This window comes from Pelecanus crispus, chromosome Z, assembly GCF_030463565.1.
Source record: "Pelecanus crispus isolate bPelCri1 chromosome Z, bPelCri1.pri, whole genome shotgun sequence".
In the NCBI taxonomy this organism is placed as follows: domain Eukaryota; kingdom Metazoa; phylum Chordata; class Aves; order Pelecaniformes; family Pelecanidae; genus Pelecanus; species Pelecanus crispus.
Window position 1 is genome coordinate 84,754,749 of NC_134676.1, and position 16,085 is coordinate 84,770,833.

The window sequence follows — 16,085 nt, forward strand, 5'->3', positions numbered from 1 at the left end:
GTTTTCATAACAAGAGGAAAAAGGAGAAAACAACTCTTCCCAATTCATCTGCACTGGCTTGTGCTGGAAATGGCAATGCTTTACTTCTCATCACATGGATAGCTTGCACCTGAAGGATTCTGCAACAGAAATCACTGTAGCAATTAGCACTATTCATCTCACTGTCAGAAGCAGTGTTGACTACTAGTAATAAATTACTTCTTTTGCAAGCTTGGGCTTTTCTGTGCTCCCCTTATACCTAGACTGCAACAAATGTTTTACCAAATTAGATCTGGTATCCAGCCAGTGTAAAAAGCAAAAGAGAAGCATGAAGTTTGTTTCTTTCAACTGAAAGAAGGAGAGCCATCAGGAAAGTCTGCATCTTCAGCAGAAGAATTAATGCAAAAAGGAAAATCTGCCAAAAGGGAAACTGTGGCAGATGTGGAGAACCACAGAAGCAGGACAGGTCACATCCATACACAGAGAGGAAAACCACTTTGCACAGGTCAAAATTTTTCCAATAGCTTTTTAAAAAGAAAAGCGAAGTTGAAAAATCCTGTATTTGGTTTAAACGAATGACTAATTGTTCAGATGCTACAAGCACTGCTTTTTTCCTGTAGCACTTGTCTGCTAACCCACAGAATATCCAACAAACCAATCTCTAAACCACAGGAACTGAGGCATGGGCACATTGAGGTTATTAAGCAAACACCTGGATCACAAAAATGTTCATGAAACGTTGAATAATCCACATCCACATTTACCTGAGGTATAATGAATCTCAGTACAGACGTAGTGGTAGAAATGGGGCTGCTTCCTCTCCTACACCACGCAGCAAATGGCCCACCTGTGAAGTCGTAATCACTGGCCACCAGTTTGCTTTAATGCAACATCAAGCTTGTGGTGGGTGAAATAAAACAATCAATTCGAAACTGAATGCAAATTGTAACTTCCCAGCCGAAGTTTATTTTAAATAAACACTTTAGTTTTTTTTAAATAGCCCACTGGGAGTCTCCTTTCGCTGAAGACAGGAAGTTTGACTTTCCTTTTCACAGAACATATAAATGGTCTAACTTCAAAATTGTTTGAATTTCATTTTTGCTAAATTGAGTGAAAGATGAGTATTCCTTCCGGCCTAGACAGCACAGGGAGTGATCTAGCTCCCATGAATTTTAATCAAGATTATGTCTGGAATAAAGCAAACTTGATAGGGAAAAGTAAAAAAAAAAAAAAAAAAAACCCAAACAAAAAAAAAAAAAATCAAACAAAAAAACCCCCCAAGCAAAAACCAAACAACAGTAACAGAAGGAAAAAACCTAACAACAAAAGCAAAAGCGGTGTTGCATTTTTGCAACCTCACTAACAAATGTTTACAACACTAGTGTGTTTGAAAATACTGGTTTACACACAAAATAGATAAAATGCACAGCTGCGTTGACCTGGGTTTTTCATGAGACCTTAACTTCATCTTTAGGGTGCATAGGTGGGGCAGTATTTGAAGTAGAGACTCGGAATTTGGCCAATGTAATTGTTTGCAAGTACATGAATACTGTTAATACTGTAAGAGATTAGCTACCATTCCTTTCACAGCTACTACACAGGTCCAAGGAACTACGTGCAAGCAATGCAGTTCACAAACACAAGCAATGCCATGGTGGTCTGCACTGCTGTGTCTTTTCTTCAAGCTACATATGTTACAGAAAAGGTAGGCTTCAAGTACATAAATTTTAAAAAGTAAAATATACTGTCACAATCTGTAAAATCAAATTCATGTACTAGAAGTGCCATTGTAAGGACTGTAGAGAGCTAAAAAAGTAGGTTTAGGAAATTTTATAATGAGATGTCTAAAATATTTTAATATTCTGTTTTTTCTCAGCTCCCAGAAGTGTAAGACAAACACGTCCTGAAGAAGAAGGATCTCAATGAGGGCACTTTCTCTATCACCTAATAGCATTAAGCACCTGTTTCTAGACATTTTTTTTAAATCTGCAAATGATGTCTTATTTAATATTGGTCATCTTGCACCCCAGAGAACAGCAATTTTTTGGAAGGAATTCTTTGTAAATAAAAGATTAATTTCTTTTCCTGACAGCAGACTAAAGATTTGAACTCTGGAATAGACCCACAAGGCAAATAAGCTCCTGTGGTTTAACTGAGATACTTCTGTATATAAATCACACACACAACAGTGAATGTAAGATGTTGTACATGCGTTATATCTCTAGGCAATATTATTACTTCAGTGGAGATAAACATATAAAAATGCAGTATTTAAATTCATACATTCACTATTTGCCCTATCTTTTGATATGCCCCTTTGCAAAAATGGCAACTATGGAAATGTTATCAAATGAACGTAACAAAGGAGAACATGGATAAATAATTCACTCGAACAGCTCTGAAGAATTCCCAACTATCATGCTGTACAATTCCTTCAGGATTATTGAAGCTCACAGTTGTGTCAATTTGAAAGTTGAAGTATGGGAAAGTTCTTGATAGACTAGTTTTACAAAAGCACATCAGGAGTTAATGCATCACTTGCATCATGCAAAACCGCTGTGTTCTTCACCATCCTCACAGCTCTTCATTAACTCTTCAGAAATTTGAGCTTCTTAGATACTTCAGGAAAAGTTAGATGAACCATATGAGAATCAAACTACTACAAATCATCACTTCACCAAGTACCTTTGCTTCACAGATTTCAAAAAGGCAACAGAGATTGAGTACTGTTCTTGTATTGCAGGAACAAACTGTGAAAACCCCATGCATAACCCAAAAATTATGAACCCTGCTCTTTTCTTTTAAAGGTTAAAAAAATGGTGCAAATATTTGTCAGTGAGCACTATATACAACACCATTTATTAATAAACTTCTATTTCAATTTGTGCATCAATATGATAGAAAAGTAAATAGCTTTACAAAATAAGTGAAATCACCCCATACAGCTGTTTCATTTTTCTCATTTTAACACCTTTACGTGGTAGTATCTCAGAAAAATCCAGATGTACCAAACCAGCTCAAGACTTTGAGAAATTTTAATGCTATTTTTAATTACGCAAATAATAAGGCTTAAAACTCAAAAGCAGCATGGCAGCTAAGTGGGGCCAGAAAACTGCTGAGAAACTATACACATTTTCTTTATCTTTTTGGAGACACATACAGGAGAAAGGTAAAAATGAATTGTATTCTGCTACAGTAAAACTGACAGTCTTTCCCTAGTGGGAAAGAGCATACACTGTTCCTTTTTCATCACTCAAATGACTCCTAAGAGGAGAAAAGCCAGATACTGAATTTGCCTGGAGAGGCATCTGAAGAGCTGTATAAAGTGGAGATCGAGAATGATTCCTTAAGCACTCTGCTCTTGGAAAGCCTGGCTGCAATTGCCATCTGTGCACATCCAGCAATCAGGAAAATTTCTCTTTGAGAAGCATCACTCCAAAAACTTTGATACACAAGAATTCTGACCAGTAAGAGCAGTAAGTAATAGGAAGATTAAAGTTACCCTTTGGCATGAATTCTTAGTTAACAAGTAAGCTTTAAGGAAATTGTTTATACATGAGAAATGAAAGGTTTTAGAAAAAGAATCAGGACATGTTTGCCACTTAGATGAAGTTACTAGATGACTTCAAGATAGGCTCTAATGCTGTAACAAAGTCGAGAGGTTTAATGGTTACATTAAAAGATCAACTGTTTCACGATTTTGATTTGATGAAACACAAAACGATGTCATTAAAACACAATTTGAAGGAGAATAAATCCTGTGCCACAAGCTTCCAATCCTAGATGGCATGTTTGGTAAAACATCATAGTTCTTCTTAAAAAAACAAAGCCAGAAGACCACATGCTAAAAGTTACCTTACTTGATCTTTTCCAACTCTTCCTCATTAGCATTGTCTGAAAATAAAATAGAGCATTTTAATTACCTTTTCTCTGCAATACAGAAAAGGAGGCCCACTGTCTCCGGACAATCCACATTTAACCAACACTGCAACTGAAGCAGCAACACGTACACTCCAGCGACAACTACATGAGACTGAAATAAATCCAGACAACTAGCAGCACTGTTCACACCCAGGCATACTTTTCTGGGTGGTTATGAATGTCTAATCTCCAGAGACAATGCATTATGTGAAATTGGAAAGAGAAGGAAGGAAGGAAGGAAGGAAGGAAGGAAGGAAGGAAGGAAGGAAGGAAGGAAGGAAGGAAGGAAGGAAGGAAGGAAGGAAGGAAGGAAGGAAGGAAGGAAGGAAGGAAGGAAGGAAGGGAGGGAGGAAGGGAGGGAGGGAGGGAGGGAGGAAGGGAGGGAGGGAGGAAGGGAGGAAGAATTAGATAAGCAAATGAAAACAAATTAATGTGCCATTACGATAGTGACTTCAATTTTGACTGATACTTGAATGATAGTTTTTTTAATATTAATGTACTCCAATTTTTCAGGCCACTACTGTTTAGCTCACAGGTGTAGTCACATTAGAGAAACCCTGCACAAGGCTCCTTGGACAATATGCATCTGTTACAAAATCCTTAAGGTTACCACTGCTAATTAGTTTAACAGCAGTAAAAATAGCTCTTTTGTTTGATAATTATCCACATGGGATAGAAAAAAATTCATACCTTGACTCTTTAAAAAACACAAAATGCAGTAGCCCTATCCCATTATGTAAATAATCTGTAAAACCTTGGCACTGCTCGAGACAATAATCTGGCATGCCAGGAGGCAAAGTGTCCACAGATAAAGATTCTTAATCATTAAATAAATGAGACATACTGGTCAAGACGGATGTGGACAATTTATCTGTGAACACAACTGTTGCTTAAAGCAGTTCTGTGGAAACACAGGAATTAATTTGTATAATTTAATAACATTTAGCAGCCTGTTGTTGACACTGAGCAAGAATAAATCAAAGGCCATTAATTTCTATTGAAACTTTCTTTATGTTATGAAAAACAAACCTTTTTTATCTACTAATGCAAAACCACTTTCTTTTTCAGATAATGACAATAAATTTTGAAACACAAACATTTTCCTTGTTAAGAAATAAAAGTATTACATGGGGCAAAAATGGAAATGGGAGCAAATATGTGGGTTTGATATTTTTGAACTATCCAGAAACTTTTCAAATAGACAGTTTTTTGGGAGAAGAAAAACAACTAGCTGCTGAGGAAAATTTTTAAGTTGCTATGGTCAGTTAAAGCCTAAAGCCTCTGTGGTAAGTTAATGATAATTGTAGCACTATGGCTTTGGAAAATATAGACACTAAATGTTTTATAAAGCTGGAGAAAGCCATTTAACTCATTTCTGTAGGAGAGGTATGTAAGAATTAAGCGGCTTGAGGCTTGCAGCAGACCCTGGAGAAGACCTCTGAGTTCCTGCAACATACCACAGCTCCTCCCTGCCTTGTTGTTGCTGAATCCTCCACAGCTGCAAGCCAGAGCACAAACTCAGCTTCACTGGGCTTCAGACAAGGCTGTGAGCAAGGAGGAGAATACAGCCTGACAGCTGAATGAACTACGGATCAAATATTTTTTCAACTCTGAGGAGTTCAGTTTCAGTAGTAGCTACAGAAACATTATGACCGTACTTGTTGAGTGCATCAGCATAATCACCAGCTGTAGCAGGATAAACTGAAGCCATCATAACCAACCTTAGAAGCCAGCAAAATAAATATATAGCATAGGGCAGATTAAGATGGATGATCTACATGGAACTATTTCATCTGAAAATATTGCATGCCCTGAGTCCATCTCTGTCATTCTTTTTTTCCTAAGCTGTTATTATCCCTCGGGGGGGGGGGGGGGGAGGAAGCATAAGATTTAAGACACCAAGCAAATTGACAGCCTATTCATGTTGTTAATATCTTCATATGAAGCAAAAAAGTATTAAGCATCACTTGGGATAAATTATTTAAGGAAAGAACAATGCCGTGAATTTTATTCTCATTAAATAACAACATCCAAGTAGCACTCGTATGTTTCCTTTTTTCAATTCTCTATGCTGCTCAGGCTGTTGGCAGTGGTGGAACAGTAGTCCCCAGTCTCTGCTGGCCCCAAGGCAACAGTTCTCATCAAGCTACCAACTTTCTAATTTCCTGTAGCTGAGAGTTGCCCATAAGACCAAGGTTGGAAACAACTGTTGTAGAGAAGACATGCGAGACATGCAGCTCTGGCGAACTCACAGTCACTCTGCAAGTTCTCCAGTGATGAAATCTGTGCACTGAACTCTGCTAGAGAAAAAGCCAGAAAAACTTACATGCAGTGCGGCACTGATGATTACAACACCAAACACAGAATCTGCAGACATCGCGTACACATTTTTAATGTGTAATTGGCATGCATGCAACTGCAAATGGCACAGCGGCATGCACAGCACTACATGTATCCAAGGGGAAATATTAATAGAATACTGTCTGAATTAAAGAAACAAAACAAACATCACTGGAGGAGGTCTAAGAAAAAAATCAAGTCATTGCTAGTTCTGACTTCTTTTAAACTGGTCATCAAAATGAGAAATTAATGAAAAATACAGAAAGTACATCATAAAACATTATTTTTCGGAAGAAGAGTTAAAAATAATAAAATTTTTTTAGACCTCACAGGTTTTAACATTTTTATATATACATACATTTTCCATACTCTTTCATTTCAAGTCTTCTTTGTTTATAATAGTTATCTAAGCTATCTGTCCTCTCAAAACAAAATAATTAAAAATGCTGCATTAATCCAAAGGACAAGTATTGTTAACAGCACAGAGCAAATGCAAATGAATTATTGGAACTAGTGCTAATGCAACTTAATTGCATTAGGCTGTAAAAAGATTATACTTTTCACAAATACTAAAGACATTCTTATTTTTACAGTTGCATAAGAATAATTAATTCATCAATTTTGATTCACAATTTATGATCATTCAAAAATCAGAACAAATCAGATTACCATCATTTACCAAAACCCAATAGAACAGGACTTCTATTCATATACATAGTTTGAATGAGGTATTACAAGATTATTGCTTTGAAAGTTCACATTTTTATGCCTTTAGAACAAGCGCTAGGTCACAAAAGGCAAGGATACTTACTACAAGATTTGCTAGAAATTTTGATTTGATCATGTGCCCACACTCATATATTAACATTCAATAACTGCAGGTTACTTCTGCATTCTCTTCCAAGAAAATGTACTACAAAAATCAAACAGTGTGTTCTTATTTATGAAAAGAGTATACTGAATCTCCTTTAATTGAAACCATGTCGGATATTCTTCTACTGGAAACACACAAACTGTAAATGACTTAAGCACTGTTTTTCACAATCTGACAGGACTTAAAGATAAATACTGCCCTCTCCTAGTCTGTAAAATAATTTCACATACAGTTAGGTGAACATATGAATATGTTAATATTCTTAATTGATATCTGAATCCAAAGATGTAATCTGTTTTGATCTTAGGAAATGGGACCTTCCAGCTATAAATTCTAAAGAACATGCTATCAGTCAGCACACTGAAAATTTGCATTTCATCAGAAATTCTTTCAGAAAGATAAGGAAGAGGATACTCCTGTGTGCACAAAATCTCTCATCTCTTTGCCCACCTCAAGGCTTCACAAAAGATAGTTCCACCACAACCAAAATAAACTATTACTCTTTCAAACTGATTGCTTATTTTTTAAATAATCTGTAATAATACCTCTCTCTCAAACAGGCAGCAATATACAACAAGGCCCCCAGTTTTGTACCATTTAACTTCAGACTTCCAACTGGCGTATCTTATCCTCCAGCAGTGTCAATATTTATTATACAGTGTGACAGGATGCATCTTCCTGTAATGTACAGCTACACTATTTTGATATACCAATAAAATGCTTTGCTACAAGACCTGTCCTCTAGCTACACAAATGCATTATGAAAAGACTTTCCCTTTATCCGTACTTCAGTGCGCAACATCCAAAACACTCTCAGTCACTCCAGTTCAGGCAGCAAAGGTATCTCCTTGGAACATCTAATCTGCATCAAAAACTTACCAAATGACACATCACAAACAGCAAGTCTTGTTCAACAGGGCTGGGTCTGGAGCATGACTGCAGAGCTGCCCAAAATACAGGATCAGACACAATGCTACTTCTATGGCTACATGGGAAAGCTAATACTTCTTTCGTTGAAGCTATTCCTTTTTCTATGTCCCCAATAAACACTCTCATTTTAAGTATATGGAGTTAAAGTACCTGAAATTTAAATACTAGCTGTTAATTTCTGAATTCTTCAGCTTGATGATTTAACCATTTTATACCATTTACATGTGACAACATGTGCAAGGAATTTAGAGCCATCACCTGAACAAATTAAAACTTATTCAGAAGAAAATATAGTTTGGAAATGTAAGCCACATAGGGATATCAAACCAACAGGATTTAAGAAAATTTGCAATGACTTAGGAAAAAACCACATGCAATGTGAAAAGACAGTGTTTCTATGTCTTCTATGCAGCAGTCGTTAAAGCTATTTAAAGATGCTCACAATTTTTTATCTATATATTTCAACTATACTATTTGAATTATTAACTACATAGAGATATCCAAGTAGAAGGGAAGCACTAATCATTCAAATAGGACAGTACACAGGCTGGAAATATAGGAGTTGCTTTAATTACTACTTTATATGGTGCATAGTTCCAGATTGGACAAGAATTAGCCTTGATCCTCTAACATAACATGTGAAAATTTATTGATCTCAACCATATTAAATTCAATAAAAATTATCCTCATTATTACAAGACCTTCTAAAAATAACCAAGGAAGACAGTTTAATTGGAGTGATACATTTTGTAACATATCTACTCCTTAGAGAGTAAACAAAATCTGATAAATAAATAAATAATTACATGTTGTAACAGAATAAAAGATAATTGCACCTTGAATTATTAAACACCTAACAGGTTCATATACAGCAATTCAATATTAATTTTGTAGGTCAACTTCCCTGCACTGTGACACAAATGCTCTGATTTTACTGCCGCTTTGGTAGAGCTGCTCTGAGATCCATATCTTGGGAAGACTGGTTTCTAATAATAAATATAAAGCTTCAGATTAGGAATCAGAATCTTAATCTGAATCTTCGGCATTTTCGGAATGAAGTCCCATATAACAGTTTGAATGGGAAGAAAAATTGGCTACTTGAGCTAAACCGAAAGGATTAGATTACTAAATAGAAAGCTAATAATGAAATGTGTAATAGCCCAAAAACAATTCCTCCTCCTATTACAACCAGTCAGCTGGATATGAAAAAAGTTGCTACAGCTACAGCAAGTCTATGGCGCTTTTAACTTTTAACGTTCAGTTGCGAATTCACCGAGTAAATAGACATATGAAAGACACGTTACACCATAGTGTCTTAATTTCACTTTCTCACCTGTGAGTTGCTGCAGCGCTCTTTGTGTAATAGCTGATAACACTGAGCAGCACAGTAGCTATCCTATCTTTATAATGAAAAAAGGAAACTAATGTGCTGTCCACATAATGGTTTCCCACATAACAATACAGTATTTCTGTCCTGCAAGATTTAGGATTATGACAGGATAATGCCAAAGCCACTTGGAAAAACAGCGCTATTACCAGCTGACTCAGAAATGCTGGTCTTACCCAAATACACACAAAAAACCCCCCAGGAATGAAATACATTTTTCAATTTAAGTGATAAACACTTTTGTGGTGCAAATTTGCAAGATAATATTCCAAGTTGTGTGGACAAACATATTGCTAAAAGAAAGAAAAATACACTTTATTTAAACTTCCTGCACGTTACTATCATTTTCCATTATTTTTGTTCAGTTCTAACAGAACGCCATGAAGAAAACTAACAGTTGAGAAATGTCTCTGACATACCAAACACCTACTTCCAATAACTGACATACTAGGCTGTTTAATAACTAGGAGGAAAGTGGAAAAAGATCAATATTACAAGCTGCCAATATTCCTCAGGTATGCAACAGTATGATGTGTCACACTGCAGCATACAGAAACACATATGCTCTTACAAAAAACATATAGTTGACCATATCCATGGAAATTTTCATCAGATTAATACTTTTTTCTTGGCCTCCCTGAAACCAAAGGAATCCACCTAAACGATTCTATGATTCCATGATTCTATGATTATTTTACAACTTCTGAGCAAGATGTCATCTCTTATTTCTAGCATAGTTGTAGTATTACTGCTCAAGTCAAATGTCAACAGACAAAAAGCTCATAAAATACATCCAACTAGAGACAGAATTTGTCACAAATAACAGGATCTATAAAACTGGAAACTATTTTCATTTACAACTAAGCAGCTCAGAAAACTAAGATTGACAAAGTAATTACAATAAACCTAGAAAACCACGCAATTTTGTAATTGAAATCTGGGCATGAAATTGAAAAATATCAAATAATATTTCATCACTAGATGCCAAAAAGCAAAAATACTACCTTTCTTCAAGTTTCTTTATTTTCAGTGTGGAAAAGGATTCAAATGTTCTTATCTAGAGATGGCAGCACTAGGTCCAAAATTCTTCACCAGTGGTTTACTGATATTTTTCCACATTAATCAGCACCATTCACCTGCAACTGACTTCATCTGAAACTGCTGAACATTTATGTTCCACCTGGATCCCTCAGTACTATCTAAGGGACGATCCAATTCAGATGACATATGCTGTTGTTCAGCGTTATTTAAGAACTGGAAAAATCAAATTAATCTCAGAACATGTGGTTTAGTCTTGTGCTTTAAGTCATCCAACCATAGAACAATCGCAAGAGTGATGACACATATTAAAATATTTAAAATTACCACTTCTCGTTGTTCTTCTCTAGGAGCCAACAGAACTGATAACAATATACTTCCCAGATCATGGTCAGGGTAATGAGGATCCTTCAGATTCAAGGTAACATCTGTTTGCCTAGGAGACAAAAATTTATGCATTTATTTTGATTTCAGGCTCTCAGATAATGAAATTTCTAAATCATGAGAATTAAAGGCATCTGCAGTTATATGAAACTACTTGAAAATGGTGTCACAAATTTACGCTATTTCTACTTTTATGTATTGCAGTCTAAACACTCATAAATACATACTGAATACTGTTACTCCATGTTATGTACTTATATGCACTGAAGTAATCAAATCTGAACTGTAACACTAGTGGATTAAAAAACAGAAGAAAGAAGTTGAACTGTAGGTGGTAAAGCTGTGAATGAAGATAATATAAAACAAGATTAAAGTGGTTATAAAACTAACCTCTCCATAGACACTGTAAAAAATGTTGTGCATGATCAGTTAATATATTATTAACATTGATATTACAGCAATTCCCTAAACATAAGTGTTTTCCCTTGGTTAGTTTTATGTGGTGTAGTTCATACAATTATCTACCAGCATAATGTTCCGTTTGCAATTCCACAAACATAGTATTAGCAAACAACCACAAAGAATGACTCCATAGGCTTGTTTGTGCCATACCTGTTTAATTCCAATGAGGTGAGATCCAAAAATGCCGAACCAATAAAGTCATCTTGAAGTCCAAAGTCATAGTCAAAGACCTAAGATACACAGGAGATAAATGCATTTTTCAGTATTGGAATGTATTTTTCAGTATTGGAAATGTTTTGTTTGATAACTTCTTGCTTTATGAATGGTTCTTGAAACTCCTTTTCCAGAGTTAAGCTATACATTTCTCCCATGTCAAACCAGGACTTTCAGAGAATAACATGCAACTTTCTGGCCACAAAATCAAGTTTGAAACTGCTTATGTAAAACTCAGAATGCATCGTGTACAGGCATGGGATATACTACTACTAGAGCGCGTATGTGAACAACATCAACTTTATAAAAACAAAAGGAGGCGTTTTTATAAACATAGGCACTAAAAGAAGGAACACCAAAAGAATAACTAAAGTTAAGCAGAATCATTGATTTGCTATACATTAATCGATACCTTTATCAGTTTCGCAAAATACAGGCAGGAGGGTGGGATATGATTGTGAAAAATGCATTATTACAGCACTTGCATTAGTATTAGGAACGATAAAACTGTAGGTTTTGAAGGTTGTGTAAGTTTCTAGGGTTTAGAAATACTATAATGTAAGATGAAAACTTAATGGATGTGTGTAAGGAAAGAGTGACATTTATTATTCTACTATGAGGACCATGCCTCCTAACTTGCTACCTAAAAGAGAAAGCATCTAGGCAAATCTACTGACATCCAGACAGGCATCTGTGGCCAGTACATGGAATAGCATCAATGAGTTGGCATGGATTATACCTTTCCAAGTGAGAAGGAAGAATAACAAATAAACTGGGGTCAGCTTTTGGAGGGAAATAAACAAAAAAGGTGGATGACAACAAAGAAAAGTTGTGACACAAAATTATAGAAACAAAAAATGCGAAAATGTCAGTTATCAAAATCAAACTTTCTAGGTAAGTTGAATTTTCGTGGCAAATATTATCATGAGAATTTATGAGGACCAGAATATACCTTCAGCTCTAAATAAGAGTGAAACTTGTGAACAGCTAGAAATGAGAACATTTAACTGAGATGTGACAGGCCTAGGTTCAATGTCTTCAATTTTGATATAAATACTTCAACTATTGTATTACAGAAACTCTTCTCCAGGAGGCAGTTAAAGCTGTTCATCTTCTAAAAATACTTTAATATGGACTGGGTTAAGACAGTAGTAACAGAAATCCCATAGCCCAATGGCTACAGCATTGCTGTGGGACTCAAAGGGTTGAATGTAAGTATTTGAGCATAAGTCTCTCATATGCATTGACCTACCTGAGTGGGTACCTTCATATTTTCTCTGTCTAATATTCATTCTAAAGGGGAAAGAAAACTGATGACATCTGAATTCATGTTGCAAAATAGAATTGTTTTCTCCCCCTACAAATTGTTGAGATGAAAACATCAAATAAGTATTTTCAGCTGATTTACTGAGTGGTGCAGTTGACACACCTGAGGGACAGGATGCCATCCCAAGGGACCTGGACAAGCTGGGTCCCCAGCCTGTTGAACCCCCTCATGAGGTTCAACAAGGCCAAGTGCAAGGTCCTGCACCTGGGACAGGGCAACCCCCAATATCAATGCAGGCTGGGGGAGGAAGGGATTGAGAGCAGCCCTGCGGAGAAGGACTTGGGGGTACTGGTGGATGAAAAGCTGGACATGAGCCGGCAATGTGCGCTTGCAGCCCAGAAAGCCAACCCCATCCTGGGCTGCATCCTCAGCAGCGTGGCCAGCAGGTCGAGGGAGGGGATTCTGCCCCTCTGCTCTGCTCTGCTGAGACCTCACCTGGGGCACTGCGTCCAGCTCTGGGGCCCTCAGCACAAGGACATGGACCTGCTGGAGCGGGTCCAGAGGAGGCCACCAAAATGATCCGAGGGCTGGAGCCCCTCTGCTGTGAGGCCAGGCTGAGAGAGTTGGGGTTGTTCAGCCTGGAGAAGAGAAGGCTGCGGGGAGACCTTAGTGCGGCCTTTCAGTGCTTACAGGGGGCCTACAGAAAAGATGGGGACAAGCTTCTTAGCAAGGCCTGTTGTGACAGGACAAGGGGTCATGGTTTTAAACCAGAAGAGGAGAGATTCAGACTAGACAGAAGGAAATTTTTTTACACTGAGGTTGGTGAGACACTGGCACAGGTTGCCCAGAGAGGTGGTAGATGCCCCATCCCTGGACACATTGCAGGCCAGGTTGGACGGGGCTGTGAGCACCCTGATGTGGTTAAAGCTGTCCCTGGTCACTGCAGGGGGCTGGGCTGGGTGACCTCTAAAGGGCCCTTCCAACCCAAACCATTCTATGATTCAGTGATTGTATGATTCTATGATACTACAATTAAATCATGTCTAGGAATATGTGAACAAGCTATAAAAACTGAAATATTTCACACAATGTGTTCAGAATACAAACATGGATAGCATTATACCACTTGACACACTCTTCCTAGGAAAAAAAAACATATACACACCTATTCCCTTGTGCCCCTACTGCAGGGTTGATATTTGGCACAAATAAATCAAAACAGGTAGCTATGTTGTTAAGTGTCCTTTGAATCTGCTTCCCCCTTTCACAGTGATGGGCATGTGCTTGCTCCTTGTGAGTCACTAAGCTTAATAAGGGCAGGAAAATGCCATTTGAGAATTATAATTAACTGTATGCTTTTCTAATAACGATGTACTTTATCTGAGCAGAAAACATGAAACATAGTACAGATGATATTTAAAGGCTGTTTAAGTGGCATTCATCTACTAAAAAAATCTACAATTCCATATTTCAGTTAAAATTTTTGTTATGTATTTGAGATTGACTGATACTGATCTGAAGCATTGTATCATTTCAGACCAATTAAAAGGATTACTTAGGTAAGACGTAAGTTTCCAATATTTTTCCAAGTATTTTTGACCTACGCATGTTCTCATTAGAACCCTAAGAGTACTGTTTTTCTGATAACATTTTTAGATCGTAATTTTTATCTACTTTATTTTACACAATTAAGGATCACTTTTGGATATAGATAACCATAAACTACTGGGGCCAGAAAAGTGCCTTTCCATTCTGTGCCTATAAAACAATGATCAAAGCTTTTCTAGTTTCCATTCCAATATGGATAGCTAGAAGTACTAGTGGCACTGCTGCTAAGTACTCTGGGCATTGCTGGCCTCTCTTTGATTTAAACTCAAGCTATCTGTAATTTTGGAATAAGTGATCCCTCTATTATGACAAAATCATCCTCACCTATGATATACTAAGTAGAGTTACAATATAAAAAAAAAGAGCATAAAGCATTACAAAACATATAAGCAAACTCACTGCATTCAGGTACAAATAGAAAAACCGCACAACTTAGGAGAATTGGGCACACATCTTGATAAATTCTCAAATTAACGTCAGCAAATAATTGCTTTTAATGGGATAGATTAGAATTATGAAATTATATTTCCATAAATAAAAGGGATGCCATCATCATGAAACACAGTTTACTTTCTCTGTCTTTCTCCTAAGATAAAACTAAAGAAGTATAAAACAATTATGGCCTGAAATAAACAAAAATGCCTGCATTTACCTTTTTTTTTTGGGGGGGGGGGGGGGGGTAAATTTTGACATCATTATTATACAGATGTCATTTAAATAATTTTCACCTCTAAACAGTCTTCAGTAATGCACTATTGCACAAAAAATTTTTCAGTATACAAAAATTACAAAATATATAATCTTTCAGCAACTCTTCTGTTGTAATTTGACAGATTGTTGTGGTTTAACCCCAGCCAGCAACTAAGCACCACGCAGCAACTCGCTCACTCCCCCTACCGCAATGGGGTGGGGGAGAGAATCGGAAGAGTAAGAGTGAGAAAACTCCAGGGTTGAGATAAGAACAGTTTAATAACTTAAATAAAATAAAGTAAAATAGTAATAATAATAATAGTAATAATGTAATAATAATAGTAACAATAATATACAAAGCAAGTGATGCACAATGCAATTGCTCACCACCCACCAACCGATGCCCAGCCAGTCCCCACGCAGTGATCGCTGCTCCCCAGCCAACTCCCCCCAGTTTCTATACCAAGCATGACATCATATGGTATGGAATAGCCCTTTGGGCAGCTTGGATCAACTATTCTGGCTGTGCCCACTCCCAGTTTCTTGTGCGCCTGGCAGAGCATGGGAAGCTGAAAAGTCCTTGACCAGTGTAAGCACTGCTCAGCAACAACTAAACCATCAGTGTGTTATCAGCATTATCCTCATCCTAAATCCAAACCACAGAACTACACCAGCTACTAGGAAGAAAATTAACTCTATCCCAGCCGAAACCAGGACACAGACACAAGTAAGATAGTGTCTCACCTTTATATACAATGGCTCTCTTGTGTTTTCTATAAGAATGCAAGCTTTTTCTTCCCACACAGGATTGAGGTTCTTGTGTATTGTTTTACTTCTAAATACTTCTTTTCCTCCAAGTTTGAACTTGACGTACGGATCACTGGTTCCTGTTAAAGACACATATATACTGTTAATTATGTCCTTTTAATACATTAAGGGAATGGAGACTAAATTACCTTAAACAGAACTAAATGTAATTTCTACTGATAGCC

The 16,085-nt window shown here is 36.9% G+C and overlaps 1 protein-coding gene across 2 annotated transcripts in view; it reads right to left on the minus strand.

Annotated features, from left to right (window-relative positions):
- MCTP1 (multiple C2 and transmembrane domain containing 1) overlaps nucleotides 1-16,085 on the minus strand; it is a 292,133-nt gene that overhangs the window by 139,471 nt on the left and 136,577 nt on the right. For both annotated transcript variants that reach the window (XM_075725893.1, XM_075725894.1), the window contains exons 3-6: nucleotides 15,838-15,980; nucleotides 11,466-11,545; nucleotides 10,797-10,905; nucleotides 3,835-3,873 (exon numbers count right to left, since the gene is read on the minus strand). In XM_075725893.1, coding sequence (XP_075582008.1) covers nucleotides 3,835-3,873; nucleotides 10,797-10,905; nucleotides 11,466-11,545; nucleotides 15,838-15,980 — 371 coding nt within the window. The remainder of the gene's footprint in view (nucleotides 1-3,834; nucleotides 3,874-10,796; nucleotides 10,906-11,465; nucleotides 11,546-15,837; nucleotides 15,981-16,085) is intronic.